At 35.7% G+C, this 25,657-nt stretch overlaps 1 protein-coding gene across 1 annotated transcript in view; it reads right to left on the bottom strand.

Annotated features, from left to right (window-relative positions):
• TBC1D32 (TBC1 domain family, member 32) overlaps nt 1-24,725 on the bottom strand; it is an 85,876-nt gene extending 61,151 nt beyond the window's left edge. Inside the window, exons 1-16 of the mRNA XM_010585847.1 lie at nt 24,571-24,725; nt 20,819-20,980; nt 17,800-17,977; nt 17,089-17,160; nt 15,749-15,874; nt 14,755-14,833; nt 14,518-14,618; nt 14,370-14,431; nt 13,738-13,882; nt 12,937-12,996; nt 11,361-11,457; nt 10,944-11,081; nt 9,454-9,546; nt 9,055-9,197; nt 3,336-3,463; nt 1,991-2,192 (exon numbers count right to left, since the gene is read on the bottom strand). Coding sequence (XP_010584149.1) covers nt 1,991-2,192; nt 3,336-3,463; nt 9,055-9,197; nt 9,454-9,546; nt 10,944-11,081; nt 11,361-11,457; nt 12,937-12,996; nt 13,738-13,882; nt 14,370-14,431; nt 14,518-14,618; nt 14,755-14,833; nt 15,749-15,874; nt 17,089-17,160; nt 17,800-17,977; nt 20,819-20,980; nt 24,571-24,725 — 1,941 coding nt within the window. The remainder of the gene's footprint in view (nt 1-1,990; nt 2,193-3,335; nt 3,464-9,054; nt 9,198-9,453; nt 9,547-10,943; nt 11,082-11,360; nt 11,458-12,936; nt 12,997-13,737; nt 13,883-14,369; nt 14,432-14,517; nt 14,619-14,754; nt 14,834-15,748; nt 15,875-17,088; nt 17,161-17,799; nt 17,978-20,818; nt 20,981-24,570) is intronic.
• Nucleotides 24,726-25,657: the final 932 nt, after the last annotated feature.

Raw genomic sequence — 25,657 nt, 5'->3', positions numbered from 1 at the left:
TGAACAGTGACAGAAAATAATTTTAAAATTAATCAAGATGGCAGAGTTGAAAATGTGGCTTTCCTGTACTAACTTGTCGATTCCTGAAGTCTTTAATATGTACATTCCACTTCAGTCTCAATCTGACCTCCAAAGTGATGTGAAGAAATAGCATTTTGTCAGATAAATATTTGTTTCATAATTTTTTTTTTTTAAATTCAACACATTCAACCTACTTATCTTTTATGTGTCAAAACAATTTTTCTAAATGATGTTCTATACCATAATAAAGGATTTTAATGTGCAAAGAAGTCTTTTGTGCATGTGTAAATGCTGTGGTGTTTTACAGCGAATAACTGGAAGTGCCCATCAAAAGCATGTAAGAGTCTGCCTGTAATAAACATTAAATAGAATAACAGGCTAGTTCAAAACTGACTAGTTACACAATAGGAAAACACAAAAAGACAGATTGTTGAGTTATGTAAATTACAGCACGATTCAAGTGAACTAAACTCCTTAATACAATAAAATCCTACAGTTCTCAATGCAGGGAAGACCTTAAGTTTCAAAACCAACATTCTTTGATGAGAAACAGAGTTTACTGTGATATAATTAGGATTTTAAGTAATAATATATTTTGTTTTCAATCAAAATGTATGCTTTCATGATAATATTCATATATAAAAGCAGTGAGAAACACCCACAAGCTGCTGATTTAAGTCTCTCTTCTATACGTGTTCTGTCTTTCTGGTATTTTCTGCCTCAGTTTACATTATGACTGTATTTTTAAAATTTCTAATCACACTAAAAGCATACAGCATTTGACAGAAAGAATAGCTATTCATTCTCTTTCCCTTGCATTCAATCTCTCTCCTGCTTCCTCACCTAAAAAAAAAAAAAAAAAAAAAAAAAAATTTTTAGTTTTTTAGCCAATTTTTTCTTCCAGTTTGGTCTGATCCTTCTCTAAGAAAATATTTTACAATCACTGGAGGAAAAAAAGAGATGGTTCCATTTTTCAGTATAAAGTGAAACAACACAGCTAAATTTTGGGTTTCCACTAAGAGTTCTAATACCTGTAGTTTAAACATGCTTTTAAGTTTTGCTGGAAGTCAAAGTTGAAGCTTAGTATGCTACCCTTACCTAAATGCTGCCAATGTTACTTTAATGATTCAAACGCCTGTTTGAATTTTACTTCACTGTGAACTTTTTCAAAACTGTTCTTGCAGCATCTGCTGTCACTTTTCCATCTTAACTATAATTTTATAATAGTTAAGAATTTTCACATTGCATATAGCTATCAGAACAATGAAAATGGAAAAGTTTAGTGAAAAAAGCAAAGATCCATATACCTTGTTCAGTAAATTTATGACAGAAAGCAGAACACAACGAACAGTTGGACCCAAGTTCTTTTATGCAGAAAAAGCATTAGACTCACAATCAAACTGAAGTTGAAGTACAGAGTCTACACTTCATAAGATATCCAAGCACACAGGTAAGACAAGAACTCCCGTCTGGCACTTCTCATTATGGTTTCTTGAAAATATTTCAATGGCATCCAGCTATTTAAGTCAAATATTTGGAATCTCCTTTTTTTCCTCCATATCTCTCACCAAAATGAACTAGTTTAACCTAAAAATTACTAAGACCACATCTCAGGAGTTTTTCCTTTCAAAATATCTCAAACCGAGAGTGAAGACAAGATCTGTGGTGACACTGGCTATCATGACATCAAGTGACTTCTAGCATCAAGGACAATGAATGATAGGTCTATCAAAGCATCTTGAGAGTTCCTGGTTTAATCTTAAGGCATAGAAGTCTCAAACTAAGCTTCTGCTAGGTTCACATACAGAAGGAAAATTTGAAAAGTAGAACTTCACTTTTAGAACAATTCCAAGCATTATCTCACTAGTTAAATATAAGCAACCTGAAGCAAAGAACAACTGTTACATAAACTGAACCTCTTACAGTAAGATTTTTTTTTCCAATCTTCCTAATCCAATACAAGATTTACCTTTTTCCAGGCCTCTCCAATAGATTCATGCAAGCCATAAGGAATCACCATCTGCAGGCCTTCACAAGTTCTGTACATCTGACGACATACAAAAATGAAAGCTCCTTTAACAACTGGCAAATGCTCGGATCCAGATAAGAGAGAAATGTCGTCATGAAGAAGTTTCTTTGTAAACTGAACAATTACATGAACAGCTGTAGGACTAGAAATAAAATAACACTTTTAAAATTTTGTTTTGTAGTTATCAATAAGCCTTGTAACAAATCCTCTAACTAAACTTATTTAAATTTTTCTAGGGGAAAAGAAACTATGGAAAGAAACTATGACCCACTATGGAGGGGCCAACTATATTATAACTCGTAACACCAGTCAGAAGAAGAGAAATGTACAGCAAGTGATTTTACTTTGGCTACATAAAGCAAAAGCACATCCATTGTCTGCCATCCAGCCCGCATCGCCATGAACTACACAGACTGTGTGTTTTATAGGAGTCCAACTGGGAAGAGTAACAAGACAATCATTTTAGCTTCTGCTTAATCAGTGTTAAGGATATCACTACAAGGAAAAATTTGTCCTTGCTCTTCCTTTTTCCTATCCGAGATCTCCCTCTGAAGTCTTCTGGGTTTGCAATGCAAAGGACAACTCTTTCTCCAAAATATTATCTTTTACTTCCAACCCCACCTTAAAAATATATGCAACTTCTGAGATTCCTCCACTTAGAAGACATACATTCCAAACATTTTCACAACCTGCAGCTTAGATATTTTTAAAGACCAGTCTTAATTTTACTGCCCTGTTTCAAGTTTTACATCAGCTAACAACATACAACCCGTAGGATCACACAGATCCAAAGTTAGGTACAGTGTTACGAATGTCAGCTTCTGATACAAAGATCTGTCTCTACCACATGTATTGAAAAGTGAATGAATGCTACATTAAATCTATTCTTCCAGTAAGTCACATTGATTTTTAATATTTATTCTAAAAACAAACAAAAAACAGAGAAGAGAGGCCTTTGGCCTGAATAGTAGCACTATGAATATAATGGAACTACATTCGGATAAACAAAAGCTCTCCATAAATAAGAAAAACAAGTAAACCATGGAAATCCCCCTTAATAAAGAGTATTTCTTTAAATTGTCACTTCACCTGATTATACCCATAAGTGTCTCCCTAATACATTGTCTAAAACACTTACTACTTTACTTGATAATCAGATATTTTACTCCAAACATCAACAAAACATACAACATCATAGATAAATGAAAAAAGAGAAAATTAGTCTCATAAGACTAACGTAATTCATTGAAGTACTCAATAATGCCATTCATTAATGCATTCTTACCTATCATCTTTGGCAGTTTTTTCATTTTCTCCATAAAGAAGGAGAGAAAGACCATCTTCTACAGCAGCAATCCTTGCCAAAATATCAGCTACATCAATTAAAGTGGTTTCAAGACAATTTATACACATCTATTTGGAAGAAAAAAGAAGAAGAAAAAAGTTTTAAATTCAATGCTTTTGTGAAAGCTGTTTATTCAAGTCTGGCTTATGTATACAGAACTTGAAGGTCACCTTTCCGATGATTGCTTAATGGCTTAAACAAAATAAGTAAACAACCTATGTTCAAACAACACATAGAAATCTTCATCACAAATGGCAGTAATTGCGACTTCTAATGATGATGGCAGAAGTCCAACGACTGAACGGATATAGAGAACATTTTTAAACTCCTTTTTCTCCTTTCCCACCATGAATGTGGAAAGGCTCTTGATAGGCCATGTAGGGGTATAAGAACAATACCTGAATCAAGGGGAGAAACATGTTAATTCCCTCATTGCTGCATATGTATTGGCAACTCTTTGGCTAGAAATGGAATTCCAGTTTCTAAGATCTTTGGTGTCCACCTCACTTCTAGGCTGCAGGAGGACGAAACAGCCATTTGTTTTGGAATCATGATGAAAGTCTTCTCCACTGGAGCAAAGCAAAAGTCCTCTACCAGTTTCTTCCTGCAGAGCACTCTATAGCCACAACTAGGCTGTAATCAAGCAGACTTGAACATTTAACACTGGGATTCAGACTGTTCAGTACAGTACCATGACTAATGAATGTACTACCCAAATTAATGTTAAATTGGCCATTGCTTGTTAATAAGTGAAGTCAATATTCCAATGGTGGACAAGTAGAACATAGGTGTTCCATGAAGAACCTGTCAGGGAGCAGCAAGGGCAGGATGCTCTGCGAGGACAAGAAGCCAGGAGCTGAGCTTGATAACGAGGCAGGCAGAGCCAATGTTTTGCTATTGAATGGGCAGGCACTCCCACTATACCCAAGCAAGGTGAGCAGATGAGGTCCAGTGATAGTAAGCGGGTTCACCCAACAGTCCAGATCCCCTCCACAGTGATGAGGGAGGTCCAAGGTTAAGCCAGGAAGCCAAGTCAGTGAGTTGGGGTCAGCTGCAGACATAGTAACCAGGGTCAGATACAGCCCAATGATCACCACACAACTGGATTTATAGTGACAAGGCAGGTCTGAGGTGAAGCAAACCAAGAAATCAAGTCTGTGGGTCAAGGTTCAGATCAATGGGACAGTAGGCTTCAATACTGCTACAACATAGTACAGGCAGGGAATGAGGACAAGAATGTCATTTTAAAAAACAGTAAGCAGAAGGTGGAGCAAGTCCACACTGAGGCTTATTGGCAGAGTCATCGCTGGGGGGATCTCTGCCGAGGCTTCCTAGCAGAGCTTTCCCAAAAAGCTCTCTTCAAGGCTTGACATCCACACCATGAGCCATGCTGGCCCTGAGCCCAGGCTGCCAAGCCCAGGGGAGGGGAACTAGGGGGCAGATGTGCTGAGGGCCTGACAGTAGACAGTAGCTGCAATTCTGAGAGGTGCTCACCAAAACTCTGCTCATGTCCATATGCCTCAGTAATGCAGTCATGAGATAGCCAGAGTGTACCTTCTCACCCAGGGACTGAGAAACACCCCCAATTCCTAGGATTTATGCATAAACATACTTACAAAGAAGGAGAACAGTTTTCAAAGTGAGAAGTCCCCTTTGGTAACTTCCCCCTATCCACACCCAGCACAACTCAGTGGAGTCACCAGTGAGATGACTTTTAGGCAGGGATGAGCTAGGAGGGAGTACTGTTCCCAGTAACACTTGTTAAATATCTAGTATGTCAGAATGGGGAATAAAGCACCACTCTCCTGAAGTTGAAGTCCACTGCTTAAATCTTTTCCCCTCTTCTATTGCTCATCAAGAACAGCTGGACTCACAAGAGAAATTATTTTTAAAATGCTATGCAATCCAGCTCCCGCTTCTTCTCTTACAGGTAGCTCTACAATTTATATAGTGCACAGAGAAAAAAATAAATAGTCTTCCTACCTTAAAATTTAAAGAATTTACTTTTAATGCCAGTGGTCAAAGTAACCCAAGAGAAAAACAGAAATTCAACTTCGGTTTTTTAGTTAAAATTTTCAGTGATAAGAGAGTTAAAAATCTCCCTGACCTTTTATTTTTAGGTTACTGGGTATCATTGTTCAGAATTCTAAGAAAGGAACATTCTGTGCTGTCACTGTTTCTTCAAGAGTGTTATTATTTTGCTTTCCCTGTGCAACACAGAAAAAAAAAAGGTACTTTATTTAAAATGTGGATGCAATGTTCTGCATCAGCTATGCTTCAGCAGCAACTCAGAGGCTACAGAGCCCAAAAGGTCAATACTGCTGCCCACAAACTGATCCTTCTGACAACTCCTGCTCATAGCCACTGAGTTTCTCCTCCCCCCTCTACTACAGATACACAATAGTACTCTGCTTAAAAGGCAAGTAAAGCTTGCACTTACCTGAGAGAATTCAGAGCTCAAATGTAAAATAACAGCACTGTGTTTGCTCATTAGGCCCACCGTACAGCCAAGGAGCCCCATATGCAGCTCCAGTGCTACCTGCCTCCCAATCCCAGCTGAAGGAAGATGTATGCATGGCCATAGCCTTCCTTTTGAGACAGGCATGGTCCACTACTAGAGTCCAGCACTAGGATTCTTGGGTGTCTAAGAAATGCCAATGGTTTGGTTGGGAAGCAAAACCAGTTCAAATTCTTGTAAAAGAGGAAGACGGTCACTCTGACTTGGTCTACCTTTTCTAGCTATTGGTTTGCCAGATGCAATACAAAACAATTTGCACCTTTGTTAGAACAGATATGACATATTCCAGATTCACAACACATAACCAACCTACTACAGTACAGCTACTGTGCATTAAATATTCCTGAACATGACCTGACTTTTTTAAACAGACCAGTTACTAAGTCACAGGAGGGCTTACAATTTTTTTAAGAGTTCAGCTACCTACAAGAGACAGCTGAGCATGGCATAAACGAAAGTAAGGGAAGAACTGCTAAACTTTGAGATAATTTCTTTTTTAACTACTAATGTAAAATAAAGAAGAGAGACAGTTGTATATGCTTTAGAATACCACGTGACCATAGAGATTGCCTATGGGATTACACAGGCCTCCATCACAGCAAATCAATGAAGTATTGCCTTAGTACTCTTCTTAAATTTGACTGCCAGTGTTCAAAGCATATGCAGGCTCAGTCATTTTTTTGTACTTGTAAAAATTTGCGCTAAATTTTTCCAATGTACATTAAAAAAAAAGAATTAATCTTACAAAAGCATACACATAGCCTTATAATGTATAAGTAAATGTATACTTATGTATACTTAAATGTATAAGTAATGCTACTGTACTTGGTACAGATACCCAGGGAAGAGCTAAATTATTGACATGATCAAATTTTTGCAGGACTATGGTTTTAAGCTTTACAGAAATACATACTTTAAAATATTTACTTGGAAACTGATTGTTTACACTTTTGAAATAGCACTGGAATATTTTTGTATAGGTAAAAATATATTCAGGAATTAATACAAAGTCTTTTCTGAAAAATAAACAAACTGCACTGAAAAAATAATCAGAAGGATACTTACAAAATTCAACTTTAAGAACCTAGATGAGGTATTTAAGTTAGGAACCCAGACTGTCTTCACAAGCATGAGTCTCAGGAAGTAAATTCAAAACTTCTCAGCTGTTGTGACAGCCAACATGGCTTCGCTACGGGCAAATCGTGATTCACAAATATTCTGGCCTTCTACCACGGGGTTACAGCATCAGTGGATAAGGGAAGAGCAACAGATGTCATCTACCTGGACTTGTGCAAAGCATTTGATACTGTCCCACACAACATCCTTGTCTCTAAATTGGAAAGACATGGGTTTGATGGATGGACCACTCGGTGGATAAGAAATTGGCTAGATGGTCACACTCAAAGAGTTGCGGTCAACAGTTCGATGTCAAAGTGGAGAACAGTGACAAGTGGTGTTCCTCAGGGGTTGGTATTGGGACCACCACTGTTTAACATCTTTGTCGGTGACATGGACAGTGGGATTGAGCACACCCTCAGCAAGTTTGCTGACAACACCAAGCTGTGTGGTGGAGTCAACTCACTGCAGGGAAGGGATGCCATCCAGAGGGGCTTTGACAGGCTTGAGAGGTGGGCCCGTGCAAAACTCACGAAGCTCAACAAAGCCAAGTGCAAGGTCCTGCACAGGGGTCGGGGCAATCCCAAGCACAAATACAGGCTGGGCGATGAGTGGACTGAGAGCAGCCCCAAGGAGAAGGACTTGGAGGTGTTGGTTGACGAGAAGCTCAACACGACCCAGCAATGTGTGCTTACAGCCCAGAAAGCCAACTATATCCTGGGCTGCATAAAAAGAAGCATGACCAGAAGATCAAGGGAGGGGATTCTCCCCCTCTACTCCACTATTCTGAAACCCCACCTGCAGTACTGCGTTCAGCTCTGGGACCCCCAGCATTAGAAGGACACGGACCTGCTTGAGTGGGCCCAGAGGAGGGCCACGAAGATGATCAGAGGGCTGGAGCACCTCTCCTGTGAGGACAGGCTGAGACAGTTGGGGTTGTTCAGCCTGGAGAAGAGAAGGCTCTGGGGAGACATTACAGCAGCCTTCCAGTACCTAAAGGGGGCTGACAAGAAAGCTGGAGAGGGATTTGTTACAAGGGCGTGTAGTGATAGGACAAGGGGTGATGGTTTTAAACTGAAAGAGGGTAGATTCAGATTAGGTGTAAGGAAGAAGTTCTTCACTGTGAGGGTGGTGAGGCACTGGAACAGGTTGCCTACAGAGGTTGTGGCTGCCCCATCCCTGGCAGTGTTCAAGGCCAGGTTGGATGGGGCTTGGAGCAACCTGGTCTAGTGGAAGGTGTCCCTGCCCATGGCTGGGGGGTTGGAACTAGGTGATCTTTAAAGTCCCTTCCAACCCAAACCATTCTATGATTCTATGATTAGTTTCTCTCAAAGTCTCTTTATGTCAGACAGCTCAGGCTCTTCTATGGGCAGTTCAGACCCTCAGCCTCTCTGTCTTGAGACTTACAGTCACGTAAATCAATTAAGTCATCTCAGTCAAAACAAAAGCAATAGGACAGGCAGAAACTATAACTAGACTTTCAAGTACCTAGAGGTAGATAATTTTTCCCAAGATTTTTACAGTTCTTACAGAAATGTTTAAAAAAAAACAAAACAAAAGAGTCCACAGACACCTCTTCCTTTTACCATTTCAGAAAATAATAATTTTCTATGAAGAATTGCATGTTTTACCTATACTAATTATTGAGAACATTTAACTTCAAGTTGCCAGCAGAATTTAAAAAGGAATAAAAGTAGGTTGCCTTTTAAATGGCAGGTAGAGCAAATAAGTATCCAAGAAATATCCAAAAGACACACAGAAACATTGCAAGAAAAAAAAAAATTAAGCGATGTGAAGAGAACGGTCTCACTACAGCACAATTTTTGCTAATATTCACAAGATTTCAAGAAAACCAAGTTTGCCAGGCCAACAATAACGACAGGCTACGCTATTTAAAGCATACTATAATAGCTAATGTAGAAAATACTACAGAAGTTACCATGTGACTAAGTCTTCTACACAGTAAATACATAAAAATGATAATATTCTATAGATTTAAGAATTATTTCAAAGATTACTACAAACCTCTGTGCCACTCAGTAAACTTTGAACAGGATGAAGTAGGGCATCTATCACTGCATCCGTATATAAACATTCAGCAGCACATCCTGTTTGATCACAAAAAACTTGCAGAATCTCCATAACAAGACTTGCTGGAGAATAATTGTCTGGTGAACACAAAAAGCATTTGTTTATATTTTAACTTACACAAACATACCTATATGGCTTATGTAGATGCTTCTGAATTATAACTTTGTTAAGCACTGATTTAACACAGTTAGAGGGAAGAAGGAAAGGTAAGGGAGGAAGGGAAGAGAAGAATTTGCACAAATAACAGACCCAAATTAAAAACTGCAAAAGAAGTTACCACATGCCTCATTATAATTATATATATATTAGCATATATTAAAAACAAACATTTACCTGTATGCACTGCCAACGCTGTCTTTGGGTAACTTGGAGAGTAATAAATAAGCTGAGTAAATAATACCAACAGACCGGTAATGGATACACCATCTATTTAAAAAAGAAAAAAAAAAAAAAAAAAAAAAAAAGGAAGTACTCTGCAAATTGAAGTGCAACTTTAATTTCACAAATAAAATGGATTTTGTAAATATACGTAAACAATGCTTTGCTTTATTGAGGAAAACAACATATGTACAACTCAAAGCAAAGGAGATGCATGTCCCTGGGACTCTACCAAGGTATTTCACAATCAACTTAAAAGGCTTGATCTTGCTCCCAGTTTAGCCATTTGCAATTTTACCATGTCTTCCACTGAAACAAATGGCCGCCAAAGTTTGAGAATGCCAAATATACACGGCTGTAGGAAAAAGCATTACCTTGCTATTAGATTAAGTGAAACAACTGGAAAAGAGACAACTCTTCCTCAGGCCTGAAACAAAAACAACAAACATGTAGCTAAATGCAGGTTGGGAACTATTGCTCCAAGTTTAATGTAATTAAGTTAATAAATCAGACAATTTGTGAGGAAAGGGTTGCTATCTATGAAGCTGAGAAGGAGACTATTAAGAAGACAGATGGTGTTATTGTTACTTTTGTAGGGGAGAGAGAAAAGCAACCATCACCAATGGATCACTGCTTGAATGGTGTTATACAGATAATCCATAAATGACAAAAGCACTCGATTAGTAGATGTTTCTTCCTCACAACTGTTCTACATTGGATCTATTAAGTCCTGATCCTCAAACCAGAGGGACAAAATACCTTCAAAAGACAAGTCTCAGAATTAGTATCCAGTAATGTTTTGAATTCTACACTGAATTAATAGAGATACTAATGTAATGGAACACTACAATTGTTCTCACACACCTGCATTTGCCAACCTGCACAACATATCACCATATGCAGATTTCTCTGGATGTCCAAGGGCTTTTCCATCTCATATATTGTATCCTTATTAATACCTCTGTGCCACAGGTATCGACCTTTTCCTGTACCATTGTTTTACCTTAATTATATTAATAGGTTAAACTCAGAGCAATTGTCTTCAATTTGCAATTAGCTTGAAATACTGATTTTGTTTCACACTTGACAGTTTTGGTCCCTGGACGTGTCTCTCTTCCAGCCAATTTTATCAATCGGTTTGACAAAAGGTATTACTCATACCTAGAAAGACTGAATCACTTACACACTGATCCAACTCTTCTTCAACATGAAATTAATATAGTAAATGTAAGGATAAAAGCAATTTATTCAACCACATCCATCAAAGATTAAAAAACTGTTGATGCTCAAAATTACCTATACCATCTTTTAAGAAAGGTTTCCAAGCACAAAATCGCTGAACAGAGTATTGTCCTATAATGTCCACAATATTGCAGAGGAAACATGTATCAAGTATGGACAAAGTGTTGCTCAACAGGTTCCATTTTCATCAGCCCTCCTCTTACCTTTTTTATTTTTCAGCTGTACTGGAAAGAGATTTCGGCCTTGCTTATAGATCAACAATCTTCCTAGAAGGCATAGTGAATGAACAAAACAGACGTACTGCAATTCTGGTCCAGTGTAAGAAAAGTTCTGGTTATCACCTTTAACAACAAAACAAAAAAAATCAGAACTTGACTCTCTTAGTTTACTTCACAGTATCTAGCTAATACCTGAAACGTACACAGATCATTTTGCTTATAAAGACAGACAGTTTAAGTAATTAACCACTGCTGTTAGTGTTCTCTCAAAAGATGGATATACAATATTTTGGGAAGAAAAAGAACAGATAGAACATCTTCCTCTTGAGGTAGCATGCTCAAAGACCTAGAGAATGTGGATGTATGTGCATATAATGCAAGACATGCAAAGATACTCACTACAATGCTGCTGGGAGAAATCATTGACTCTGGAATTTTTATTAACTGCTGCCTTGCAAAATTCAAAATAATCAAGACATTGCTGGACAGCTGCATTAATCTGTGGAAAAAAAAGCACAAAATAATAAAATACCTGGTATTTTACAATTTAAGTCATTCTCCCTTGTATCCAAGGACTGTCCTTTAACACAAGAACCTAAATATCCACTTCACTGCAATTACCTCATGTTTCAGTGCTTTAGATAGGCTAACCAACAGAAGGCCAAATTTTACAGGGCTATTAAAACACACTGCCACTATTATTACATTATAACACTACCAGGTCTATAAGCATTAAGACAATCTATAAAAGAGAGTACAGAAAACATGCAAGTATTTTGAGAAGTTAATAGCAATCTGTGATTGCCATATTGTTATAACCATGGAAGATTTTCATCTTCCACACATGAAAAACTTTGACTTGAATACACTTGACTTGAATAAACTGTAAGTTTGGTTGTTGGGTGCTGTCAGTGCTTTTAATTTCTTTGCAGAAGAGTTGTATCATTATCATCTAATCAATGTATATAAAAGTTTAAAAATTATCAGCATGGATTTAGAAATTAATCACAAATACAGTACATAAACAAAGTACATTTAGATGTAGATACATTTATTACAGTTTGGAGGTGCTAAGACTTATTCACAAGTGTAAGTAAAATATACAGACATACCCAATAAAAACAAATACTTAATTGAATGTTTACTTTATGCTTATAAATTAGATTAGACTACCCTGCTCACGGACTTCCTATTATAAACTTTTTGTTGCATGGAACATGCTTTATTCCATGCTCTCTTCTATGCATACAGATAAACAAGACAAACGTCTTTTATAGCTGTCTGTATCCTTGTCTCCCATCTCAAGGTTTTATCAGTTACATATCTTTTACATTATATTCCATTTGTATTACAAGATTTTACAAAACATAGCCAAAGTCCTGTCTATATCAGTGGATCTCACATCTATATTGGTCTTACTGAAAACAATGAAACTTCCACCCCAGTGAAGAGATCTGCCCACCCAGAATATGTGATAGGATTAACGTCTACATCACTGAAGATGTTTTCCTAGTTTGATTTATTTTGCTGACATTTTGAATCCTTAATGCTTCATATCCTAACTTAAAGAACACAATGGTGGTTTTTTAATCTCTTTCCACCAAAAATCCAAATTCAGCATAGAATTTTTGTGATATTTTTTCATGCACCATTTGCTATTTTTATACATTGTCAGAAATAATTCTAAATATGAATGCAACATAAGGAATTAATAAATAATAATCCTAATTAAACACCTTCTACAAAACATCCAAATTTCCCCTTACTCAGAGCTGTCACATACCCTTCTTTGCACTTAACAATGATTCATTTAAGCAAAGAGAAAGTTAAAAAAAAAAATTAAAATCAATAAGGTTCATCTAGCTAAACAACATGGAACAGCTCTGACAAAAGGGGAAAAGGAAAAAAAAAAAATGCTCAAACCACAATGTGCAAAGCAAGAACAAGTTCCAAGTAAATTTGCCTTGGGTATACTTACCAAAGATTTATACTTCTTTTCCAAAAGCCTAAATACCACTGCTCTGCTGTAATACGCATGCTAAAATGACAAAGAAGACCTAATGTCAACTTCAAACATGTAAGTTTTATTTTCTAATTAAGAAGTAGAAATCATCTCTGATTCTGTTCTATTAGGGATCCTGTGCACAGTATATATTCAATGTATTGAACTCCAGCTTGTATAAACCAGTATTAAACTCAATGGAGCCTTTTTTTTGCACTACATCTAAGATGACAAAAAAAACTAAGTCATTCGAAAAATGTGTAGCAGAACATGCAATAAACAGAAAAATAACTACACTGAAATGTAAGACTATGTGTTCTGACATTGCCATGTAAATCCCAAATTATAAGTTTATATACGGTAGGCTGCAAAAGGCTCTAACGTCCGCTGGCGGTTCGCAAGTCGGGTGCAGCATATCATATATGTAACTGCACTTTCACGCTCATCACTTCTTCCAGAAAAATATTTCTATCTTTTGATAGCTGTCAGTCAATTATGACAAAGGGACTGAAGTACCAAAGCGCAGTAAGTTCTCAGAAATTTTATGAAAACTAGTGACTGAATAGAAATGGAGGGAGAGAGTAGTGCTAAAGGGCAAAGGACATAAATGAGTAAAAAAAAAAACAACCCCAGACTTCCTTAATGACAGTGCTCATTATAGGTTGTTATCAGGTCACAATAGGTCTGTGATAACAACAGTCATAAATCAAACTTTTCAAAATATATGTTAGACATGAACAAGTTACGGGGTTGTTGGGTTGGGATTTTTTTGCGTACCGTCCACTTTTTAAACCATACTGCTTTGATATCTAGCAGAGCCAAGAAGTAGACTGGACTCAGAAAATCTGGAGAGGCAGGATGATTAGGCTCGTGTTTTACTGACAAAAGTGACAATGTACTCTCCACTACTTCTTCCATGTACCTTATGACACAAATAGGAAAAAATGAACAGAAAACAAAAATCACTTAAATCTTTCCACCAGTAATACTCAGGAACAAATTTCTGGTAAAACCTCATTGTTCAGAGAAATCACAAATATCAACATTATCTTTAACTTAATCTTGTTAGGACATTAATTCTTTGTATTATGATGAATAAAATTAATAACATACATGTGTATTCTGCTACATGATAACATATTTTACTACACTTGTTACTTCATAATACATCCAAATTATTTTTGTTAAAAAGCACTTCAAAAGCTAAGTAAGCAGCTTAATATGACCCATGACTACTTCTATGCAACTTGCCTATTCCACTTTTCCCACCCTCTATTCATATTTCCCCCCCTTATCACTGACCTGTCATCTGTGCATCCTGTAATCAAACTTCTGCTAAAATTATATGCATCTATATGTTGAAAATCATTAAATTAAGAAACAGTGACAGGTTTTTTAAGGTGACATACTTTTCTGGATGACGTATCCAGGAAGATGGAGCTTCCTTTTGGTACTCATTTAAAAGGCGGACCTGAAAACATAATTATTAAAATTATAAAATAAAGAATGCATGATCTTTCAGTAATGACAAAAAAGGTATGGAAAGTTCATTTATACCTTTTTAAGTAAACGATTTATGTCTGTGTTAGATACATCCAGACCAGCTGAAATACGAAGAGAATATTCTCCAGAAAGAAAGTACAACTCCAAGTGTCTTGCTAAAAAAGAAGGAAAAAAGACCAACCTCACCTCCATGACAACAGTGGCTGTATTATACAGCTTCATTACAAAAGTTAACTGATTTTCAGGAAGTACATGGCTCATGAAGCCTTAAATGTAATTAAAGGCACGTACCTAAACTTGTATAGACTTCTCTTGTCATATTAAATGGAGAAGAAGAAAATGTTTTTGCATAGAACCTAAGAATTTTCTCCTAAGAGAGAAAAAGTAAGCAATGTATGAAACAGTCACGTAACTGTGCATTTTTATTGCAAAATAATCAATATGTAGTGGCATTATTCTTAACATTACATATTGCTGAGATATCTCTAAAGATGTGAAGCATATTTTATAAAAATATACAGTTTGGGACCACAGAAACCTACAGTCCAAAGGAAATTTTACTCAAACACTTCAAATGACAGCACTAATGCAAAGCCTTACTGAGATACAAAGAAGCAGATCAGGGCATATTGTTGTACTTTGCCATTAACATTAATGTTTTCATGTTATTAAATGTACTGATGACTGGTAAATAGCACTGTTTCAAAAAAAATTGTAGACCTTCTAAGCTGAAAGAGAAATACAAGACAGCAGCTAGGGCAACTTTTATATGTATTTGATAATCACTTTAAAATTCAAAGAAAAAGAAAAAAAGGTTTAATTGGCATAATAAATAATCTAAACGCAGTTTAAGCAGCTGCCATTTTTTTTCTTCTTCAGTGCCTGTGTAATATTACTATGTATCATCTTCTCATGATCATGGAGGATATACCTGACTTATATCGGAAATATTAACATGACATATTTTACAGAAGAGTTTTGTCAATTTTTTTATATATGTTTGCTGAAAGACATTCTAACCTTTTCATTCCCATTAAAAGATATGTAAATGAATACTCCAGTATCTAAAAATCCTATTGAAATCCTGTTGTAATCCTTTAAATCAAGACCTACTGGAATCATATAGTTCTTTTACTTCAGAAAGAGTATCTGATATATACACAAATAATAAAATGTCTTGGGACCCTGCTGGACCACTCATAATACATATGTAACTTCTTATTCCTCTTCAGTACTCTCTAGTAAGGCTACACATCTGATAACTAAATACAGAACATTAGCTTACACTGAATGTTGCATCAGGATCTGACAGAGACATCGTTAGATGCTTACGCAGATTTGGCCAACTCTCAGAGTTCAGTATATCAGAGGGAGGAGCAAAGCACAGTGTCCGCAATGCTTCCTGGCGAACCTGAAGTGGTCAAAAAGATAAACACCACAAATGTGTTCACAGCAACCTCTCAAATATGTAATTCACAATATAATTTGGAGGAAGGAAGGAACAGGACCTGGGTGCAGAACAGATAAGGAATTCCAGAATACTTACCTTCTGCTATATTTTGTATGGTAATTTAGACCAAACACTACATCACTACATATTTGAAGAAGCGACAAACCATTTTATATAGGTTTTCAATAAAGAATGCAAGGATTATGTTCTACTTTCTGCTTGTAATCAAATATTTTGTTACCACAGAATACAGGAAACTATCATCAAATACTACAAATGTGCCTAGCAGCTCTATAAAATGTCAGTAAAGGAAAATGGAAACAGAGTTACCAGACACTATGTTTTACTGCTGAATTTTCATCAGCATTATAATGTAAATTTCAAATAACTTTTTTTTTGTTCTATTCGTAGACAACTGTAATCTCTAGTAATTTATTTCATATTACTGAAACAAACTGTAGGAAATTTTAACTATATTTAAGAGCATCAGACTTTTTACTTGGTTTCCTAATAAAACTCAAGTCACAATGTTCATACCAGTTCCCACCTACTGTGCCTTTTTCAACTGCCAGACAATCCCAAACAAATCTTACTGAGACAGCACTCTCAAAATGATGCTTCTCCAAGCTTCAAAAATATCAGCAGCTGGTGCTGATTGGTGGTTAGAGACCCAAATTAGTACTGCCACTGACAGGAAGGCAAACCTAACTTGGACTTTATATATTCCATCTGGCAGCAGCTTGTTGGCAAATCAGCAGGCATCTCTCTCTTCTGATAGGGGTAACGCAAAGGACAACATAGAAGTTACCAAGAAGGGCAAGGGGCACGTATACAGGAAGATAAGCTTCAATAACTTTACTTCTCACAGAACAACTTTTTTTCAAACTAAAAATGCCCATCTATAGCACATAAACTCCTAAGGAAAAAAAAAAAAAAAAAGATACTTGCTGAAACACAAAAGATATTTGCTGCAACACTAGTTTTTGAACCAGATGGTTATGAACAATGAAATACTGCACTGCAGAGCAGTTGCTGCACTGAAGCCAAGATACATGAACCAACAAAGACAAGATTCCACCCAGGTACATATGAACTCTTATGTACATACAGTCTGTTTTCCAATATACCATAAACATTCATCTGTATTAACATTTTTTTTCTTCTTTTAAACTTACTTCCTTAGGCTGAACAGGGTCAAGCCTTTCTGCAAGCAGCTGCAATTGTTCTTGACTCATGAATGCGTAACTCTGTAATACACATTATAAAACGATCATTAGTATATTTTATTAAACTGAACAGCAAAAGATTAAAATCATCAGTCTTTCTGATATCTAATTTACTTTTAATAATTAGGACTTCAACATTTACACTAATTTAACATTAAAGTCAACATTCTAAATGTTTTCTGCCATTTGCCCAAAGCTAAATTTACAGCAACAAAATTACTGTTACATATTTTACTTTGCTTTACTTAAGTTTCCTGTATCTTCATAAAATCCCTTATAATAGTTCATTCAGTAAATAATATAGCATAGTGCAGCTGCCTGGAAATGAACTGCACATACTTGGCTCCTAAAGTAAAATCACAGAAAGTTAGATTAGCTTTTACCATTATTTTATCTTTTTCTATGCAGTACTTGCATAGGTACTTTAGAGCACATGGGCATCATACTAATGTCATCTAGGATATGCTGTCTAAAGATTAGATAGCTAGTATAAGCTTAGTACTTCAGAGTGAAAGACAGGTAATTAATTCATTTTAGGATATATCAAAGATAGGAAGGATGAATCTTTTTTTAGGGCTGTTCTCAATCTCCACTGACAGAAACTTCACAATTTTGCAGTACCATGCTTATTTCATAACACAGAGAGAAAACACATTGTACTTGGTTGAATGAGGAGTCACTGTCAGAACAGTTGTCTGTATAATAGCCACTCTGACGTTCGTTCTTTGTTTTACCACCCAGCTCCTTACTACGCATCCGATCTTCTTCAAACTTGTTAATCAAAGATTCTACCACAACCATCATGACATTCTTCAAGGCATGCATCATTTCTCTGTATCTGAGAAGTAAAAATGATTTTAATATTAAAGAGCATCAAAATCATTAATTAAAAAAAAAAAATCATTAAATCATGAGTAACTGAATATGGCATAATGCTACTTAGACACAAACTCACTGAATTTACAGAAATGTATGAAAAAAGAAATGCAAATCCAAAATGAGCAACAAAATATGTATGTATCTTAAATGTTTCAGATAACTATATTTTGAAATTATAATAAAATTCCTTTTTGCCCTTCTAAAAGCATTCAATAAAATAACTAACATAATCCTGTTCTGGTAGGTTCTTAAGAATGAACAATGTGAATCCACCAAAAGGGAGAATCTGTCCCTGAGAAAACAGGCCAGTTCCCATCCTTGTTACTGTTTACGTTTCTTCAAGTTCAACATCCAATTTTTCTTCTGCTATAAGCCTCAAGCAGAACCAATAAAAGAGAACACATTATCCTGATTCAAGATCTTGAGTACAGGTCATGCACACAAAACAATTTTGTTTCAACAAAACCAAAACCAGGGTTTTTCTAAGTTACATAAATTGAATAATAATATCCACAAGGAAACAATTCAAAATAAAAGCTGCTTCAGAAAAACCTCCTATTGTAAAATGTTGATATTTTATTTCCAATTATTTTTTACTTTAAGGCTATTACTTATTTTACAGTCACCAAAGATATAAATTACCATATTGTGTATCCTCCTACCTCTCAAATTAAAAATATAAGATACAGACGTATTTAGTTCATTGGAGCTTCTTCTACCAACCATAACGAGCACAAGAACCCTAAGGTCCTGATCCTCAAAACAAAAAGACACAAAGAGCATAACATGAAAAACAGTCATCCTAACATCTATTTTCTAGGTGAAAATAAAAGCCAAGTGTAGATGATTAAGAACTGCTTTCTAACATAAATGACTGTACTATGAAAATACAGAATGTATCACTAAGGAGTTAAATTCCTTAACACATTTTTCTCCATAAATACTTTTAAGCATCCTACCTACCACAGAAAATGAGTAATTGTAATGAACAAAACTAGAACTTTGAATGATCCTGAAATGGTATCAAGACCACCACAGTGAGACCCAATAATGCTCCATCAGAGTTCAGAATGCTTGCAGACGGGTGACAAGAAAAGGACCCTATAAAAGCATGGTTCATAAAACATATTTCTGTGTACTTCTAGATAAGAAACCTTCTGAAAACGAACAGAAAATAAAATCTCCTAGAACAGAAACATACACTATTTTTTAATTCCTTTCTTACTGAGGACACATAGGAGACAATAGGTATCACAATAAAATCCTAGTTCCACTAAAAAGAGAGATGGAGGTGAAGTTAAGATTGTGTAAAAAAATGAGTGAGAAAAATAGTTTGGCTGAAGTAGTGTACAAAATCATTTTAGTGGCTAAAATATATGAGATTCAAAAATTGCCTTTTTTGTTTTCTTCCTCTGCAACACAAAAATGACCACCGATGCTAAAATAGTGGAGGGTCGGTTGGTTGTTTTTCATTTTTCAACATTCACCATTTCAGGTGCTCAATTTAATTTCATTGTTTATACATTGTAATGGTTCGACCTAAGTAAAGCTCTCATCATGACTCTCTGTGACAATTAAAGAGGCAAGGACCCGATTCACTGTGATGACAAAAGTATACTGTCTATTTTAATTAAAGAAACAATACTTTTAAAACTGCTTTAAGCATTATGATGTAGCTAGATTTTGTACAGGAATTCCAAAAACAATGTGATGCATAGACTAAACTTTTGAAGTTTTATGTATTTTCTAGAAAAAACAGCTGTATATACTAAAATTCATTTTATAAGTACTACTAACTACTGCTTTAAAGAATCATGGCTATTATCTGCCTATGCAAATTTGAAATCCAAAGCACGAAAATTCAGTAAGAGAGCTACCAGCCTCTGTATTCCAAGGAAAAGTTATTTTAATGGCCATAGGAAGGTGAATAGAGTTAGTAGGGAAGAGATGACTAAGAAAAGAATTTTACTGGTAGTCACAGAGGTTTTTCTATTTAAGGCTTCTTTACTAAATACAATGTTCAAAACCAATTAATCTCGTCCACAGACCCTATAATATGCTGATATGTGTTTTTGCACACCTACTGATTTCTGGCCATCTGACAGTCTGAGTCAAAAAGATCTTCGATAATTATACACAGTTGGTTCACATACCAATTCTACAGACAGCACTGTGGAAGTATCTTTGCATGTATACTAAAATACAAAGCAAGATAGCTCAAACTTCAATTTTTAAACTACTCAATGAAAGCAGATCTGACTAAACATACTACTCTCACAGGACGCCTGGTTAGATCCCAAAGAAGCAACCTTAAAAAACAAAAACCACACACTTATTTCTTTATTTATTTAGAAAACAAAATTGTCATGCAGACTCTCCATTTACATCTAAGGAAATTATCAAACTTTAATACCTGAAAAAAAAAATTTTTCCTTTAGGCCAACTTCCACATCACAACTGAATTTGATTTGCAGCTAGTGAATAGCATGAAGTAGTGATTCTTCTCTCAAATCTTACCCCTGCCCAACTCCAGACCTAGATACCTCAAGAACTTCATACATTTGCTACCTATCTTTTTACGCAGTGGTTCATAATCTTAATTCCAGAGTGAGATGAAGCATGAGAAACTGCAATGTAGGGTGGGAATATCTGAATTGCCTAGCACTGATTTTTGAAAGTAAAGAATCACTTTTGTTACCCATCGGTTCAGAATTTGTTTTTTCAAGACAAGTTCCGGAAAGGAGAAAGGAAGGCAAAGACCTAGAAGAAACAAAAATGTGAATTACATTTATATACTCACTCTTTTGATTCACGGGTCTTCTTAGTAACGTGTTGGACAAGCGTGTCATAGCCAGATACTTCACCCTGATTCTGAGCAGAAGTACATTTTTCTGTTTCTTCTTCAATCACAGATCCCACAGTATTATTTATATATTGTCTAAGGTATTTCACAAACTCATAGCTGCAACAAATATACAAAATTTAAATGTAACAAATTTCCTTGAGCTCACCATCAGATATTTTCAACTTTATATCAACATTCGCTACCTGCAACAGCAGACCTGTTACTTTAAGGTAAGGGTTTATGACTTGCAGAAAAATAAACTTCAATGGTGTAAAAAAACACAATAAAGTTTGATTTTCTTCAATATGGTCATTATCAGCCTATTCCAGGAAGAAACAATAACAAATACTTTCTAATTTCTTTTTGTGCTTCTTCTAAATGTAAAAACCTACTCAGACAAAAGTTTAAGGTTTTGTAGACAAAAATCATAGCATATCAAGAAAACTCAAATTTAAAATTCCAAAAGAAACATTACTTGGAGCATTCTGAACATAGAACTGTCTTATGGTAGATCCATCTGGTATTATTATTTACGCAGTATACAGGCAAACTGAGAAGAAACACAGAAAACACAATTTATAAATTCTAGCATATAAGCATGTCTAAGGCTTATGAAAGTCTGTGTGTCAGGACAGTATGAGGAAGATCTCAGTCAAACCGACAAACTAGCTGTCTGTGATTACATGTACGTGTTAAAGATAAGGAAATCAGCACTTTACGCTCTTATTATTAGATACTCACAGAAACTTGTTTAAACAAAAGAATAATCAGAGGGCGATTTCCAAATGAAACACTCACTGGTCCTTTCTGTATTAGCTATAGAAATTGCTAAAAAGTAGTGCTCAGAATATATAAACTTTTTTTTTTGTTAGTCTTCTGATTTGTATAAAGGACAAGGCAAACAAACACAGAAAAAAGTTATCATACATAAACAGTAGAGTATCATTATATTTTCATTATATCAAATGCAGATGTGCAACTACTTTCTGTTAATTTGGATAAATACAGAGTGAGAAAAATTCAAATAAAAAAGTCAGTTCACCATGTAGGTACAGAGTCCAAAGCTATAAAATGCAAATGTAAATGTAAATAAAAGCAGCTGTTACAACAGGCAGCAGCTTTTGCCTTTCTTGGGTATTAAAAAAAAAGAAAAAATATCAGACTACATTCAAGATACATAAAAAGAAAAAAAAAGCACAGAAAATTGTGTCTTGTATCATACATACTTCCTCACTGCTAGATTGCCTACCTCAAGTTCCATCAGATAAAAAGTTCTGCTCTTTTTTTTTTTCCTGTCATTTACCACTTATTTCCATTCCTACATCACTTTTGTTCTCAATGAAAGTAACAGAAATACATCTCAAGAAAGATGCAAACATATTTATTTGCATTTTCATTTGTCTTCAAGGCTGGTGTTTTACTTCTGCAATAATGAAATTGCACATGACTCTCCACTGAATGAAAGCTTTCATAAAACTTTCTCCCATTTGTTTTATGACAGTAACATTTCCAGGATATACGTTTTTGCAGTGACTGCGTTGCTCTGAAATACACAGCAATCACATCATTATTCATGCCACTAAGTTTATGCCTGCTTGATGTCCTAGCCTTGATCTTCTGCATCATTCTTCCACCTTAAAAATGTTTTGTAACAAATAAGTGTTTCAGCAACGACAGAACTACTACTTCACATGCAGAATCAAGTCAGACTGATCTGGTTGAGCTTACAAAGGAAGCACGGGGAGGGGGGTGGAGGGGAAGTGTTAAAAAAAACTCTAGGACTTTAAGGAAAAAAACAACAGAAAACACACTACTTCTATAGTTAAAAATCCTTATTTCTACTACTGCACATAAATTTTGAACTTGATTCAATTTTCCTTTTTATTAGCTTTTTGAGGATCCTGTGTTTCTGTCTTTTCTATGTCAAAGTGGGAACACAGGATAAAAGTAAGGCGTCAAAATCTGATACAATTACTGAGGCAAAACAACCATGAGGCAGAAACAGTGCTGATCAAAATACTGAGCTTAAGTAGCATGTTGGACAATCCAAAAGCACACACTACTAATAAAGGAGCTTGCAGTCTGGATGGATGGGGTAATGGTCAAGGAGAAAGTTTCTTAATGGTCTCACTAATAAATGGCCATATGACCTCCCTGACCTTCCATGAAAACCAACCTATACTGCTGTGGGTCATGAACAAGACTGGAATACCTCCAGAAATATTCCAGCACCAGAGAGTAATGCCCACACTCTGCATTCAAAGCACACTTGATTTTCCATTAAATGTAAGTTAAAACTTCTCATGAAATAAAAGTATCTTTAGGATCACCAATTTTTTAACACACCAGAAAGAGTAACGGATGCCATGGTTTCACTGTTCTAAAGGGGAAAGCTATGTATGCATTATTTCCAGCAGCTGTAGAATTTACTCCTTCATCCCGAGTATTCTCCTAATAAGTCCTCAGAAGAAATACTGACAGAAGTAATTTCATAGGGTTTTGGTTGTTTGAGCTTTTTTACTGTAAATATCTTCCTTTAAACAAAAAAGTTTTTCTTTCAAAACTACATGTAATTTTCAACTTTGACATGTTTATAACAAATTTTTTTACACTCCTACTTGTCACCTGGTAACACGGTGCTCAAAATTCGCAAGACTACCAACAAAAGTGTTATCTGATACAATTTGTAATACAAATTAAACTTGAGCTAAAATACATTTTGAAGGATTTAGCATCTTCAGAAGACACAAGAACATTAAAGTTTTAAAATCACAGTGAAATTTTAGATAAACCCTAGTTCTATTTCACTTATTTACTTTTACCTAACTTCTACCACTGACAAAGCAATGCTAAAAACCAGACAAATTTAAGAGAATGTAGATAGTGCCACTTCTGAAAAAACTGGCAGGGAACCAGCTTTATCAGAAGTCAGGTCACAGAACTCTGGTCCTTATTAAAACGTCTTCAGGGTTATTTCAGCTTGATACTCTCTTGACTTGTCATAAATGCATACTAAAAATCTCCCTATGTAGTAAAAAAACAAGTTAGAATACCATGGAAGGGAAAGGAGCGTGGGCTCCAGAAATGTAGATCGCATGTAAGTGAGGTCACACTGTCAAGTCTGATTTAACAGAAGTGTGATGGGGATGCTTTATTCCGCTTTATTCAAAACATAAATTAAAAGAATGACTACCTGTCAAGATACACAAGGGTTCAGTAATATAAGCCAGATAGATGAAATATGGAAGCCAAGTAGCCTTCTGAAAATTTACCTTATTGTGAAAAACAAAATTATATTGTCTGGCAGGTGTCAAAAATATTGCCTGACAGCCTTCAGTGAGAATTTCTTCTAGCTTCTGTTCGCATGTGCATTTAGTACATTACACATACACATGCATCTGAGCTGGCTAAGGTAGGTAGTTTTTTTAAGTTCCTCTCTCACAAACAGCTCATCAATTACTATTACAGTAGAGATATATTACCAAGAATGAAAAAAAAAAAAAAAAAGAAAAAGCTGAGAAAAATGGCAAAATTAATTTTATTCCCTAAATTAGCATCTTTTGAGAGTTGATTAGTGACAGGAATATCTATACATATAAATGCATACACATTCACACAGCAATATAAATTGTAAACATTTACCAGGAATAATATAGTAACACATTTCACCTCCTTTAAAGTATTAAAAATAGCAAAAATATTTTTACTTGTGAAAATTCTCATCTGTTTCCTCCAAATGCAAGAGAATCTCTTCTGCACATTCTACTGATGGGGCTCCAGTGATTTTTTCCTTCACACTCTGCAGCAACTGCCTAAGCATAGACTGTAACAGAGCTTCATCTTCATTTGTAAAGTGAGACATCTGTATAAAGCAAATATAAGAATAACAAGCTCTCAGTTTGGGGTTTTTTCTACCCTTCAAGATGGTAAGAAAAGCATAAATCCCTTAAATTGCTACTTTTTTCCTGTTATCCACAACATGAGATTTTCTATCAAAAGACATGAGCACAGACAGGAAACATTTGACAGAGCTTATCTTCAGACAAACTGGAAACAAAATAATCAAATCAGTTTTAACAACAGTTATCTTAGTACAATGCTCTTAAATGAGATATTGCATTAAGAAAAGCCTGAGTATTCCTGTTCATAGTCGCTTGAGGACTTGCCCATCAAATAGGCACAAGACTACAGTCTAATTTAAAAAAAGGGGGTGGGGGGGGTGGGTACAGCTGTAATGACTGTTATCTTGATGGGAAACCTCTACAAGTCTCTCAGCTGGTCCTCATTCACTATTACTAGGCAGTTCTGACATTTGGATCCCTCTACCCAGAGCTGTTGCTGTGCTGGTGATGGAAGGTGCTGGCAGCTTTTGCAAGGGCCAGGTGGAATTATCAGAACCATTTAATTTCCCTATGGTAATCACCTGCAGTGACCTGACAAAGTCCTGTCAATTTAACCCTACAGCTACTGGGAAAAACTGGGAGAAGCAGCAGCAGTGAGAAACTGGAAACATCTGTCAAGTCCAGAAGACAGCATCTTATCACTTTTATTTTCAAGGGTTGCAAAGAAACCCAAAAGCTCCATTTCTATCTTGATTAATTAATTAACCTAAATTCACGGCTTAAAGTTCTTTATATGCCAAGGAATATTTCCAACCCCCAGTGGCAGTTCTACCTCATATATTTCTAGTCTATTTGAGGAAGAACGATGTAGAGACCTTTGACTTTTTTTTAATTTAAAAAGAAAAAAGTCAATCAATGACTCTATAAGCACCTGTGAATAAAAATACACACA

The sequence above is a fragment of the Haliaeetus leucocephalus genome, unplaced genomic scaffold (assembly GCF_000737465.1).
Source record: "Haliaeetus leucocephalus isolate CR32 unplaced genomic scaffold, Haliaeetus_leucocephalus-4.0 Scaffold130, whole genome shotgun sequence".
Classification (NCBI taxonomy): Eukaryota; Metazoa; Chordata; class Aves; order Accipitriformes; family Accipitridae; genus Haliaeetus; species Haliaeetus leucocephalus.
This window is presented reverse-complemented; position numbering and strand designations above follow the sequence as displayed.